The 14,074-nt window shown below is 49.7% G+C and overlaps 1 protein-coding gene across 4 annotated transcripts in view; it reads right to left on the bottom strand.

Moving 5' to 3' along the window:
* Positions 1-12,783, bottom strand: part of KAZN (kazrin, periplakin interacting protein) — a 1,005,443-nt gene extending 992,660 nt beyond the window's left edge. For 2 of the 4 annotated variants that reach the window (XR_004423856.1, XM_033114233.1), the window contains exon 1: positions 12,108-12,770. Coding sequence is in view for 3 of the 4 variants with exons in the window: in XM_033114233.1 (XP_032970124.1) it covers positions 12,108-12,228 (121 nt within the window). In the remaining variant the exon portion in view is untranslated. Of the gene's footprint in view, positions 1-12,107 lie in introns of all 4 variants that reach the window. The other 2 variants (XM_033114228.1, XM_033114229.1) reach the window with 1 other exon arrangement.
* Between the last annotated feature and the right edge of the window lie 1,291 nt (positions 12,784-14,074).

Here is a 14,074-nt window from a genome sequence, read left to right as displayed (position 1 = left end):
TGATCAGACAGAGGCCACCCACAGCACTCTGTAAGTGTCTATGACTGACACCCTCTGCCCTCTCTCCTTACATTATTGCCAACGTCTGTCTACCTCTCAGCAAGGCAGGCATTGTGCCTCTTCCGCTGCCCTACAATACCTTAGCCTCTCAGAGTTCTCACACTGACATTACAGGAGACGCCAGGACCCTCGTCTTGGCCCCACCCCCATGACCAGCAGAACAGAAAGAGAGAGCTCTGACTCCCATTTAAGCCCATTCTTTCCAGGTGTCTCTCATGACACCACTCCTGGACCCAGCCAGGTTCCTGTCTGGTTTCTCTGTGATGCCCAGACAACAGGGAAACCTTGGGTGGAATGACAGAATTTGTGACAGGATTCCATTTGTGCAGACATGGAAACTCCAGTCATCCACTCACCAATTTCATCATGGGATTTTTTTTTATTTTTGTCACTGCAGGTCTTCATTTCTCCTTTAGACAAGAGGGTATCCTGTGAGGTTAACACTTGCCTCAGACCTGGGGGCGGGGGAGGTGCTCGGCCTGGGCCCTGGGACTTGGAATGACAGGAGAGTGTTAAATGTTTAGCCTGTCAAGTGACAGATGCCTGCAGTCTTTTGAAAGTGTGCACTCGCATACAGATTGGATAAATCGCCAACTCCACAGCCACCAAGGCAGCCTTACAAACAAGTGTCGATGAGGCACTTCAACAGGTTCCTCAGGCTGGAAGGAAAAGGCTGGGAGGAAAGAGTGGGATTCTGTCCCAGCCTGGGTGCTTACCAACAGTAAGACTTGACTGTGCGCTCGGGGTGACGGCCGTGCCGGGAAGCCAGGCGCTCCAAGAGCTCCGCTCCTCTGCAGCCTTGGGTCAGCGACAGTGGTCTCTGTGCTACTCCAAGCTCGCGGTCCACAAACCCTTCCCAGGCACTTTCATACCATCCTGAGAGTTCCGACCTTATGGAAAGGCCATATTACACAGAAAGCTGTGGTTCTAAGATTTGAAACAATAAACAATGGGAAAGAAGACAACTTGTCCAAAGTCACACAATCAATAAACTCAGATCTGACACCAAACCCTCGCCTTTGTTTAATTTCTATGCTCTTGTAGAATCACCTAGCAGGGACTCCGGGGGGGGGGGGTTAACCCCAGCCCCGACTTGGGGCAGACAACTGCATTCCTCAGTCATGTTCCCCTTTTGCACAGTGGCATCAAGCCTTACACAATTTTTGAGGACACAGTTTTCCATTCCAAACGCTTCTGCCTGGGCCTCCCGGTGCGGGATGTCATGACTTGGATATTCAGATGCGATTTCTAAAATGGCAGAGTTACGCATCTGACAGCCCTTGAGAGAAGTGATGTTCTCCTTTAGCATCAGGAAACAGGAAATCCAACACTTCTGAGTCAGCCAAGAAGGATTAAGATCTCGTCTCATTATGAAAGAGCCCCCAGACACTGGGTGGCAGTTAGCTCCCACTTAAAGGGGACAGTCCAAATGTCCATTTTGGGGGGAGCATCAGGGCCTTTCTTGGTCAGCCTTCACACCTCACAGGGGTCAGGCTGACCACCACCATCTGGGATCCACTGAGGGCTCTGGACACCTCAACACTTGAAATGAATTTCCTAAAGGCAGCCCAGCAAACAAGGGGCCAGAGCTGCCTCTGGTCTCTCTTCAACATTTCCACCCCCACAATTTCCATCCTCCCCTTATTCTCACATGTTTTAGCTCAGACAGCATCTTTCAGTAAGGCTGACAGAAGTATTCCCCTCCCTTCATAAATGCTTAATTAGATCCACTACATTTTCAAACCAGGCTTTAATCATAAGAAGCCAAGAAAGACATTTTATCCTGAATAAGCCCAAGTACTGAATATTGATTTGTGATTCTCTGAAGAAAAAGTGGGTGTGGGAGCAGGTGGGCAATAAAGCAGGTGCAAAAGCATCTAGGGGAGGGGAAAGCTGACTGAAATACAGCAGATCCAGGCAGATTCTCCCTTCTGCATAACCTGTCCGCCCTCCACGGCTAGACTCGCCCCCACCAGCACCACCACCTGGAAAGAGAGGGAGGTCTATACCTCCCTGCTTCTCTTCCTGCCCCTAAATGAAGCACTCAGCCTTTTGTAGCTTTATAGACATTTTTAATGTCTGGCTTCCCAGGAGAGAGAGCGACCCAAAGAGCACTTAATTGAAATTACCCCGATGTTGCCTGGACTGTATTCTCCCTTACGGACACGTTCTTTCTCGTTGTTGTGGAAGAACTAGTGTGATTAAGTGATGTGTCGACCAATCCCACAGCTCAAGACAGGCGCTAGGAGCCTCAGCCACCTTGTGTTTGCATAAAAAACGTGAACACCTAAGCTCCACTCAACTGCCCGTCTTTCTTCTGCAGAGAGATCTCATAGGGGAAGAAAGCACCTACCTACCACGCTTATTGGTAGGTCTCATCTGTCTATAGGTCGTGAGAACCAGAAGTGCAAAGTCACAAACTCCACCCGCTTTGCATATGAAGACAGCCCAGCCAGCCACCTCATCCTTTCTCCCTTTGGTCTTAAAAAACGCCTGTGTACTTTATGCTCTCCTCCAGGGGACGGAAGTCCTGAGCAATTCCGCCATTGTGCCATTTGGGGTGAGCCTAGGTCCCGTAACCACAGATTTCTGCAAACACAACTTCTACAGCTCAGATGTTGGGCCTTGTTTCACCACTTGAGAAGTTTATGACCCTTGAAAGTGAAACTCGGGTGTCACATTCTTTAGTCCAGCAAGGGACAAGATAATAGCGAAGCGTCCTTCTTTGCCGCCCCGAGTTCATTTATCAGGGACCAACTCTTTACCAAGGAGAGCTGTGACGGCTCCACCAGCTGCCTCCTGGCCTCCGCTCGGCTCCAAGGTTCTATTCTCAAGTGCCAGTGGCCACAAAGGAGCTTTTGTTTAAATCGGGGACAACCAGGATGGTAGCACCTGACAAATTGGATTTTTAATGAACACTTAGGACTCAGGGGAATAAGCTATTTCAGCTGGAGCTTTCTTAGCCAACCAGTCATCAAGGCCAGAGAGCTGAAGTAGGGCCTATGGCAATAGGCTTTGTGCAAGAAAGCCAGTGCTCCTTTGTAACCCTCCAAGTTTCCCAGGACCTTGGTCATTACCCTCCAAGGCAACTGGCTGCTCCTTCATGCTAGGCCAGGCAAGACAGCCTTTCTAGGCCACAAGACAACACGTTGCTGGGGTCTGTATTTCCCTGGCAGGCCAGCATTCTGAGCTACTCATGTTATAGGCTCCCTGATGGACCTAAAAATAAACTGTCTTCATATACAACAAAGTCCAGGAATCCTGTTTCAAGTAGAAAAAATGACCAGCTGCTAAAATATGGCTGGAGCTTTCTTTAATCTAAGTTACCCAATTTCTGCAGGCCAGCGGACAGCAAATGCCCTTCCCCTGGTCTTCTATTTCTTGTACTCCTCTTACTGCTACTCTGTATTATAAACTGATGTGTGGGTATTGCTTTCTCCAGACCCCATTGGATCTCCCAGAGAATCAACTATACTTTAGGATGGACGTATAATCTTATACTCTATCAACTGTACAATTCTATAATCTCACCCAACTTACTCCAGGGTGAATGTCTGACCCAGCCCCTGAAGCACAGGGAACAAGAATTAACATCTAAAAAGGTTACAACTGAAGTTACCCCCAACCCCATCCAGAAACTTCTCATTGGGAGATTTGAGTTTTCGCCAGAATCCAACCTGAAGATGGCCAGAGTAATTCAGCTTCATGTTGCCCACACAACATTGTGAAACTGGGTGACGACAGCACAAGCCTGGTTTGTTGATGGACAGGCTGCTGGACAAGGAGTGGTTCCAGGGACTGGTTATCTTTAGAATCTCTGCCCAGAGAAGAGGGCTTGGACCTGAGGGAGGCAGAGACACAAGTGATGCCAGCCTTGGTCCTGCCCTTCGGTGATGCCCAGTTGGCATAGGGTGAGTGCCAAATGCATGCACACTCACACACAGATACGCACCCCTCTCAGAAGGCCCTGCCCTAAATCCTGCCACTCCTGCCATGTCTGGGCCTACAGCCCAAGGCAGGGGTCTTCTCTACCAGCCCCTGCTGGCTTCACACTGAATTTAAGCCCTACACCCTCTCTGGCACACTCCTGGCACAACTCCCAGGGGATCTCCCCAGGAGTCACCCAATCTCATTGTGGAGAGACATAGTGAATGGACCCCTAATGCTGGTGGGAAAAACACAAAGCACATTTCCAGCCTCAGCTGGAACGCTGAGCCTGGAGGGGGTGCCCTGTGGTCCTAGAAAGTTCCATTTCATGGTGGAGATGACCTCTCAGGGAGTAAATCCAGCTCTAAACACACTTTCTATCAAGGTTCCAGCCACTACCTGAGGACAGGGACACGACTTCAAGAGGCGGAAACAAAAGTGCACACGTAGGCTCTTTCTTCCCTCGGAGTTAATGGGGCCAGGAAGCCACACAGTACCAACGGGCACAGGCGCTTCCGTCTGCATGGTCTTCACACCCGCTGGTGAGTCTTAGAAGCAGCACGACATAATCTCTTGGTCAGTTTGCCCAACTACCCTAGAAATGCAGATTTTCGCCAGGAAAAAATTTCCAGGAAGGCATTCAGCTCTCTCCCACGGGTGACAGACCCATGGCTGCAGAGAAGGCATACTCTGCAATAATACTCAGTTCTGGCCCTTCCTGGCTCTGGTTTTGGTGATGCCCATTTGGCATAGGTGAGTTCCTGAAATACTCCAGGGTGAATGTCTGACCCAGCCCCTGAAGCACAGGGGACCATGAGAAACAGACGCAAGGTCTAACAGTGGCTGTCAGGTGGGAAATGCTGAGGTGTGGGGACAGAGCCCCAAAAAGCAGTTTCCAGGCTCTCGGCCTCACATAGAAAGGTGCTGGCTCAGGTAGTAAATGGCCATCAACTGTGATCAAATGGCCATCAGCTGTGGCTAGTTGGCCGTAAGCTGTAACCAGTGAGCCATTGGCCACTAATATAACTGCTGTGGCTACGCTAGCAAAAAAAATGGGGGAGCTAGCAAGAAGATGGTGGCTGAGCCTGCAAGCGGCGCAGTGAGGGTTGAGAATTGTGTGGCTCTTGGTTCCTGTGTCTCCAACCCAGCCGCCAGCGAGAGTATAGTGGTGTGACTCCCCTACCTATGGCTCCGTGGGTGCTCCTTTTTGGCCTCACCATGTCCTGCATTCTTATGTGGGGAGCGGGACCAGAGACCCCTCCTGACACCCCGCACGACACATGGCGAAGTCGGCAGGATCCCCTGCACTACATGAGGGGTCAAGAGGGAACAGAAACCAAGATAGATCGCACACAGACGAAAGTCAAGAGGGAAAGTCAGGAATGGGCCAAAGCAAACCGAAGACTGGGAAGAGGTGGGCCAGAGGAGCGTGGGCCAGTCCTACCATTCCAAACACTTGTCCTGCTGGCGTGCGGCATGCCCAGCCTTTGCCCCACAGGGTTGTAGAATTGTCTCCCTGGCACAAGTCAGTACTTATACCTCAATGTCTTCACCCTCCAGCCCTCCAAGAAGCAGCCCACCGCAGTGGGTGTGCATTTCTCAATCCAGCCTTGAGATTATTTGATGTGTTTCTTTTCCAGGGTATATGGTGAACTGGAAAATGCCACAAAACATTCGGAAATATAATAAGCATCTTTATAATACAAAGCTGAGCTCTTCTTTTGGAGAACAGGATCTGGCCACATCAGCAAACCCCACAGCACCCTGAGAAGCACCACCCAGCTCACCTAAGCCATCTGACCCATGTTGCAAACCAAATGCTCTCTTCTTCCGCTGTCTTTTAAACTAAGGCCTCCAAGAGCAGATGCTCCACATTTCATTTAATGACTTTTAAATTTTATTTGTTCGGCTGCCCCTTACTAAGGCTGACCATCTAATTTATCACGCAAACAAGGACATGCCGGAGAGTGAATGCAGGTGTTATTAATTATACCAGGAAGAGACAGGACCTGGGCGTGTGTCAGGTAAGCTGGGTCCAATGAGGACCTTCTTTACACACCCTTTGTGACTGGTGGAGAGAAATTCTCTCAGATCTGGTAATTCCTGGCCTTGGGTGTCAAGGAAAGAACGAATGTGGAGTTTGGGGGGTTTTTTGAACCACAGTGATGAGCCAAGAGAAAAAAGTAGCATATTTGTACTGGTCCGAAAGACAAGACCGCAAGGACTGTTTTAATTCCTGGTGTCGTTAAGCTTTGTCTCTCTAGACAAGATAGAACACAGGTGCTAATAGGAAATAGCAATAAGGACAGTGTTATGAAATGAATGTTTGTGTCCCCCCCAAAATCCTCTGTTGGAATCCTCCTCCCCAAGATGATGGTTAGGAGCTGGGGCCTCTGGGAGGGGCTTAGGTCGTGAGGGTGGGGCTCTCATGAATGGGATTCGTGCCCTTTTAAGAAGAGACGGGAGAGGTTGCTCCTCTCTCTGCTATGTGAGGACACAATGAGAAGACAGGAAGAGGGCTCTCACCAGACACCGGATCTGCTGGCACCCTGGTCTCAGCCGTCCCAGTCTCCAGAACTGTGAGAATTAGATGGTTCTTAAGCCACCCAGTCTATGGTATTCTATTATGGCAGCCCAAACTAAGATAGACAGCAAATGTTCATATGTATTGCATTCCGTGCCAGGCACTGTGATAAACACTTTATTCATATTAACACATTGCCAGACTTACCACAACCCTATGAAGTAGGTAAACTATGATCCTCGTTTTATAGAGGAGGAAACTGGCACAGAGAGGTCAAGGTCCTTACATAAGGTCACACAACTAGAGCCCAGCACAACTGGGATTTAAACCCAAGCAGTGAGCTCTTAAGTCCATACTAATCACCACAGGCCCCTGCCACTGACAAGCAGGTCTCTGCAGAAATGTCAATGAGACACGAGCCGCCGCTTCTGATGTAATGACCTGAGGAATGTCAGCGCTATTCATAAGACGGAGCTCCTGCCCGTACTGCTTATCCCAATGCTTTAAGGACCCAACTTGTCCCTATTTCTATTCACTCAAACAAGCACCACTGGTGGGAACTGCTGTGGTCAAGGTATGGTCCAGGGCTTGTTGCTGACAGTACCTGCATCCTAAGGAGATGACCAGGATGCTGAGAAAACCCTGCCTGGAGACTGAGGGTGGGAGACTGGGCAGGGAGGAGGTGCTGGAAGGGGGCACTGAGTGGCCAGTGCCCACCACGTTGTCCATTATGCACAAGAAGGAGACCTCATCCCCTTTCAGAGCCGGGAGATAAGAGTAATCAATTTGAGCAGCCTAAGGGACTCTGTCCTGGGATACACTGTGGTCCCCGCTGCCCTTGGTTCTGCTAGCTAACTCGAGGGCTATGAAGAACGAGTCTTGAGAAAGAACATGAACGTAACCACATTGTACTTTGCCAGATCCCACTAACACCTTTGTAGCGTGCTAACAGCTTCTCGTGAGGAGGACAGCTATCCTGTAAAAGGACGGATGACTTGGTTTAAAACAAACCTGTCAGCGTCTTACTGATGACAACTGCCATGTTGCCAACCCCCCTGGGGGGTTTGGAGGACTCAGAGATGAGCAAGATGTTCATTCCTGACCTCAGGAAGTTCAGAATCTAATAAAGAAGGCATCCACGAAGAGGAGTCACAGCCCAACACATTATGAATGGTGGAGTGAAAACACAGAAGACGTCGGCCACGCCCCCTTAAAGCTACAAACGCCTGGAGGGCGGGCATTGTCTTCAGTGTCTCTGATTGCTGCCCGAGTTCACATTTATTCAGCAAACACTCATTTGCTGGCACAGATGGTCAACAAACATTTCTGGAGATGAACTCCTGGAGGAACTGGGAAACTTGATGGAGTCTGGACAGAAGAACAGGATCCAGAAGGCTTGAATTTGAATCCTGACTCAACCACTGACTAGTTAAGAAAAATAGTTCCCTTTATGGGCCTCAGTTTCCTCACCTATAAAATGGGAGTGATTTTATTTGCCTTACGAGGATGTGACAAGAAAGAAATTAGGTAACATGTAAGCATTTAGCAAAATGACCATCCCAGAATAAGCACCCAAAAAGTATTAGCCATGCATAACCTCAAGTGCCAGTGGTCACTACAATAATTCCTTATCTAGATGTCCAAACATCCTGTTCCCACTGGAGAAAACAGCCAGACGAGAAAGAGGTCTGAGACCACCACATGTTGAGGATCCAAAACGGTCCTTAAAAACCACACCTCCACCCGTCAATCATGCTTGGCCGGCCAGGCTAACTTCTCACCTACGCTTTTGGGCTACAGCAGGAGCCAAAGGAAAGGGGAAGAAATTTAGATTGGGGGGTGGGGGAGGGCGGTTAGAAAGAGAAGAGACTTTACTTCATAGGACTAACCATTCTGACATGGGGCGAAGGACCATGGAGCAGGACAAGCATGTGTGACAGCAGCAAAGGCAGTGGGAGTGGCAGAACCAGCTCTCTCCTCCATATCCTTGAGAAAGGCTTTCTCATGTTGCAATCCCATTTCAGAAGCTACAGGATAGCTTTTTTTTTTTTTTTTTTTTTTTTGCCATTTTCAGTCCATGGTTTCGTTTTTTTAATTTATTGTTCAATTACAGTTGACATACAATATTATATTAGTTTCAGGTATATAACATCCTCGTAGACATTTATATACCTTACAAAGTGATCCCCCTGATAAGTCTAGTACCCACTTGGCACCATACATAGTTATTACAAAATCACTGACTCTATTCCCTAGGCCGTACTCTATATTCCTGTGACTATTGTTTGAGTACAGGCTTTGGGTTCTGCCAACACCTAAGCTTCACTTGTTACATAGGAAATGAACCATCTACCTATAGGTGGCTGTGAAGAGGAAGCAGATGTGATCTTGCCCAGCTCAAGTGCTACGGATCTGGGCACACAGTTCCTACTGGAAACCAGAGTGATGCAGGATACTCTCTTCTTACTAGGACTTTCAGGTCTACTCTAAATGCTTCCTAAAGCAACTGCTACTGTACGTAAAAACCAAGGCACTATGTAGCATCAAAGGAGGCACTATGTTGCAGCAAGGAAGCACGAGGCAGAGTCAAATTCTCCGAGGGCTTGCACCCTTTTATTTTGTCCCACACAAATTCTGTCCATCCCCGTTCTGTGCTTATGTAGGTTGGTCTAGGGCGGGGATCACCCACTTTTTTTCTGCATGGGGCAAGATAGCAAATATTTTCAGCTTTGCAGGCCCCATGGTCTTGGTCACAGCTACTCAACTCTACTGTTGTGCACAAAAGCAGCCACAGATGACATGAATGTGAATGGACGTGACTGTGTACCAATAAAACTTTATTTATAAAAACAAACGATGGGCCAGATTTGGCCCCAGAGCTATAGTTTGCAATCCCTAGTCTAGGGGATTCAGGGCTTATCAAGTTCACACAGCCAACAAACAGCTGAATTGGGACTGAATGAGAAAGAACTCTGTACTCTTTCAATGGCCCCACTCATGCCCAATTACAGCCTTGCTGCCAGGGGTATCCTCCCACTCCCTCCTACATCTGATGTACCCTTTTATGCTCATTCCTCTCCCTGCACCCCACCCAGCATGCTCCATTTCTCAGGAGTCAACTTCTCCTAAGACACGAAATACTTGCAGATATAAAGGATGAACCTAAGTCATCAGCGGGACCACAGGCTTTAGAGGTTCAAGGCACAGGTTTGGGTACCGGACCAGGACTCAGCTTTCCCTTTCACTCCTTCCCAGCCACATGGAGGTGGGCATGCAGGCAGGCCATGAGTGTGCCCCTTGCCTGGGGAAACTGGCAAGGGTTTTTGAAAATCAAGTAAGATAGTTTATGTAAAACCTACAGGAAGCGTTGTTCAGCAAATGGAATCATTAAAAAGTCACAACCTGTGTAATTCTCTTTTCCCCCTGATATGCTTGCATCTGCCACCAACTAGACCATCGTCTACTAGAGGAAGGTCTTGATTTACTCTGCGGATTCTGTGGCTCCTGGCACCACGTAGAGAGGGCAGGTAGCAGTTGCTCAGTGAACACATGTGACAGCTGCCGCTCACTCAGGAGCAGACGTGAGGAACACAGCTCTGAGCCCCTGGCGCCACGGAACCATTTTCACCTGCATTTAAGATCTCATTTGTGGTACCACTGGACTGCAAATGGCTGGCTAGAGATGAAGCCATGTTTGTTCTCAGTCTCTTTCCCCTCCTGAGTTGTCTGGACTTAGAAGTGAATTATTCCTCCTTGCGTTTCTTTGGGGAGCGTGTTCTCCCTTGAGATGGCTGGTCATTATTAGTCCATGTTCCATTGCTCTCCTGACATAAAGGACTTTTTTTTAAAAAAAAGGAGACAGAGGATTCCACAGCCTGATTTAGGTCTGGGTGCCCCCAAAAGTGTACAGAATAAAGCCACAGGGGACTTGCCGAGGCACTTTAGAAATCCAATCTGCCTCCCACAGTCACTTCAGAGAAGTAGAGCGGTGTGTGAAACCTGCGTCCAGGAAAACCCCCTGAGCCCTTCTTCTTGTGCAGAAATAGTGGCAGCTGAAGTCCTGCTGATCACACATTCTACAGATTTGTGGAAGGGGAGATTCTCTACCTTCTGGACAAGCCAAGGGGTGGAGAAAGGGGGGCGGTGTTCAATGCCCCAAAGGCAGCTAAGCTACTCTCTGCAAACAGAGATACCTTGACTGGCCCATGGAAAGATGCTTGCCCAGCACCCCCACACCCTCTAGAAATATTAATAAGCACTTGACACTGGTTAGGTGCCAGGCACTTTTCTAAGTCTTTCCATGTATTCACCTATTTAATCCTTGCAATGACCCTATGAAGTAGTGCTTAGTTATCCCTATTTTACAGTTGAGGAAACTGCGGCACAGAGATACTAAGTAACTTGCCTGAGGTCACATAGCCTGTAACAGATGAAGCTAGGACTCAAACCCAGGCAGTCCAGCAACGGAGCCCTCATTCACCCACTCCACACGTCACCTCCCTGTGCAGACAGAAGCGCCCTGTCCTTAGAAAGCCACTCAAGTTGTGTCTTCTCCATTGCACTGGGCTCCTGTGAGCTCACAGACTCTAAAGCCTGGAGGGGCCCAGCAGCCCTGAGGCCCGTTCTCTTGTTTTGCAGTTGGACACGGATTCCCAAGGAAAAGGGGTAGGGTCTGCAATTTCCCCGGTTATGCACCCAGCCAGGGAAAGCATTAACACTGACTCAATCCAGGGTTCTTCTCACTTTCTCCCCACACTCAGCCAAAATGCACAGTTAACACTTTAACACCCAGGAAACCACGGGAGAAACACGTGGCCCTTTCCACACCGGCAGGCGTGAACTCTGAGGGAGCAGGAACCCAGGCATCCAGTCTCCTGTGTGACACCAACGAAATCGTGATCACATATCCAGCACCGGTCTGCAGGCCCCGCCATGGTGACCGTGTGCACCATGCCGTCCCCCGTCACCCGGTTTCCGTCATGACCAAATGCATAGCCCAGCAAGACGGTTGGCACAGGGTAAGGTGGCAACCCACAGCAAGTTTTCCCTTCTGTATCAAACATGAGCCTTTGGGAGACAAAGTCAGGAGCCAAGACAATGAGGAGTCGCCACAGCAGAGCCAGGGGCTGGGAGGGCCTGCCGAGGGTGACAGCATCAGGAGTATCCCAGGTCCGCTGTGACCGGAGAGGCATAGCTTAAACACCACCTTTAGCCACAGAGAGGGGCAAGCGGACACAAAGCCAGCCCGTCTAGGACAGGCACCTGCCCCCAAAAGAAGACGACAGACACCACATCATCAGCATCCCCTGACACACACTCCCTCACCGGCTGCGCAGCCACAGCAAAAAGAGATCACAAGAGACAAATGGGGGCCCTTCCCTTCCCTTCACAAGTGTTGAACATTCAGTCCCGTGGCATGCCCTAAAAACTTTAAAGTGAATATGCCAGACAATCACGTCCCTGGCTAGTTGAACTTCACATACCAAGTGACATCAAGGGAGAGATGGGACAGACAGACACACAGACAGACACACACGAGCCTCTGCCACTGGCAACTCTGGAAAATGTCCCGCTTCCCACACGGCACACTTCCTACCTGCTTCCATCAGTTGGCACTGCTGACCGAAGACATGGGAGAAGGTGACAGGGCCGGAGGCAGAATTGGACGTCGCCAGCGTGGATTCCATGGCTCCTCTGGGGTCTTTGGCGTTGGTCATATGACAGAGTCCAGACCCTTCAGAGTGTCCGAGGGAAGGATGACGTCGCCGGTCCGGGAACTGTAGGTCTGAGGCCACTTGTCACTTCCAAGAAAATGTCCCCGCCCCGAAGTTTATATCGTTTCTTCCTGCTGCCACCCACTCCTTGCAGTTTCTCTCAAACACCAATCAAGTGAAAAATGAAACCCTATAGGGTTCGGCAGATCTTGCTCAGCTGCCGGAGTTTGATGCAAAAGGAAAATCTAAGTTTTACGCAGCAGAAGTTGTTTCCTCTTGTCTGGGAGGGGTGGCTGAGACGTGGGCCCCGCTCTGTCTTCCCGGGGTGTCACCTGGAAGGGGCAGGGTCCAAGGAGCTGCTCAGCCCCGTGGCTGGATGGAGAGAGCTGGGGCCCCAGCGCCAGCTGCAGGAAAATCACGGCTGGGCTCCGTGGTGTCTCCTTCCAGGGAGGAGGGCTGGGAGCGCGGCTGCCCCGGGCTCCCTGGGGAGCTGGCCTGAAGGCCCAGTGCCCCGGCAGCTCAGGCAGCTCAGGCCCTGGTTTTCGTCCTCCCGGAGCTCTAGTGCCGCTGTCCAGGGTTGGTGTGTGCCCCTGGGCAGCCGGATGCAGACGGGGGAGCACGAGAGTCTGGCAAGCGCAGCGCGAGCACTCTGCAGCTCTGGCTATGAGATGCCCGTGGATCATCCTTCAATCCAGATGCCGTTCTCTTCCCACGTCCCCCTGCTTGCCGGGCTGTGGAGGGGGGAATGAGACATGGTTACAGAGCCCCTGCTGGACCTATGCCAGCCAGCCCCCCAGCCCACGCCCCCACCCCTTTTCCGTGATGCGAAAGGGCCTTTACTTGGAGATGTTCTGGATGCAGAGGGAAGTGCTAACTCAGCCCAGCAGGCTCCTGGCTGCTGTAACCTCTTCATGCCCACAACCCAGGAAGTGCCAGACAGAGGAGAGGAGAGTGCCAGCCACAAAATCAAAGATCAAAAAGAGGAGAAATGCCAAATGCCATACGTCCCCCATGGCAATCTGTGACATAGAGACAGTCTGGGTGCTTCATCTTTGCCCAAAGCAGACCTACTCTGTGCATAGACCAATCAGTCCCCTGCTCCAGCTGAATGGGGCAGTTCCTCTGGAAAAGGGGGAGGAGAGGGAGAAACCTTTCATATGATCACAGCAGCTGTGTCAGTGGGTGTGGTGTCTTTATTTTGCTATCCCATCTGCTGATCTCAAAGGTGTTAACTTTAGATACCGTGTTTCCCCAAAAATAAGGCCTCGCCAGACCATCAGCTCCAATGCATCTTTTGGAGCAAAAATTAATATAAGACCTGGTCTTATTTTACTATAATATAAGACCAGGTATTTATAATGTAATATAATAATATAATATAATATAATATAATATAATATAATATAATATAATATAATATAATATAATAAATACCGAGTCTTATATTAATTTTTGCTCCAAAAGACGCAGTAGAGCTGATGGTCCAGCTAGGTCTTATTTTCGGGGAAACATGGTACAGACACCACATCATCTCCAGCCCAACATTTTGGATACTTTCATTACAGATCTGCTGCAACACTGGCAGGATGCTGACAGCATCACATCCTCCAGGGGAGAGAGAATGTGACCCAACACAGCAGTGAGAATCAAAGCTCCCATGTCTGTTTCCCCATGAGGACTTGGTAGAAAGGCCATTTGCCTATTCTGCATTTGAAGTACAGAAGTTAAAGTTCCAACTGATTCGTGGGCCATAAGCTTTTCCCACTCGAACTCTTTGCCAGCAAGGTGTACAGCTCGGTCATGTTTGTTGGGTTACCCGGGATGGCTAAAGCAAGGCAGAGGACACCTT

The sequence above is a fragment of the Rhinolophus ferrumequinum genome, chromosome 9 (assembly GCF_004115265.2).
Source record: "Rhinolophus ferrumequinum isolate MPI-CBG mRhiFer1 chromosome 9, mRhiFer1_v1.p, whole genome shotgun sequence".
Taxonomy (NCBI): Eukaryota; Metazoa; Chordata; class Mammalia; order Chiroptera; family Rhinolophidae; genus Rhinolophus; species Rhinolophus ferrumequinum.
The sequence above is the reverse complement of the archived record's forward strand: the minus strand, read 5'-3'. Positions and strand labels throughout refer to the sequence as shown.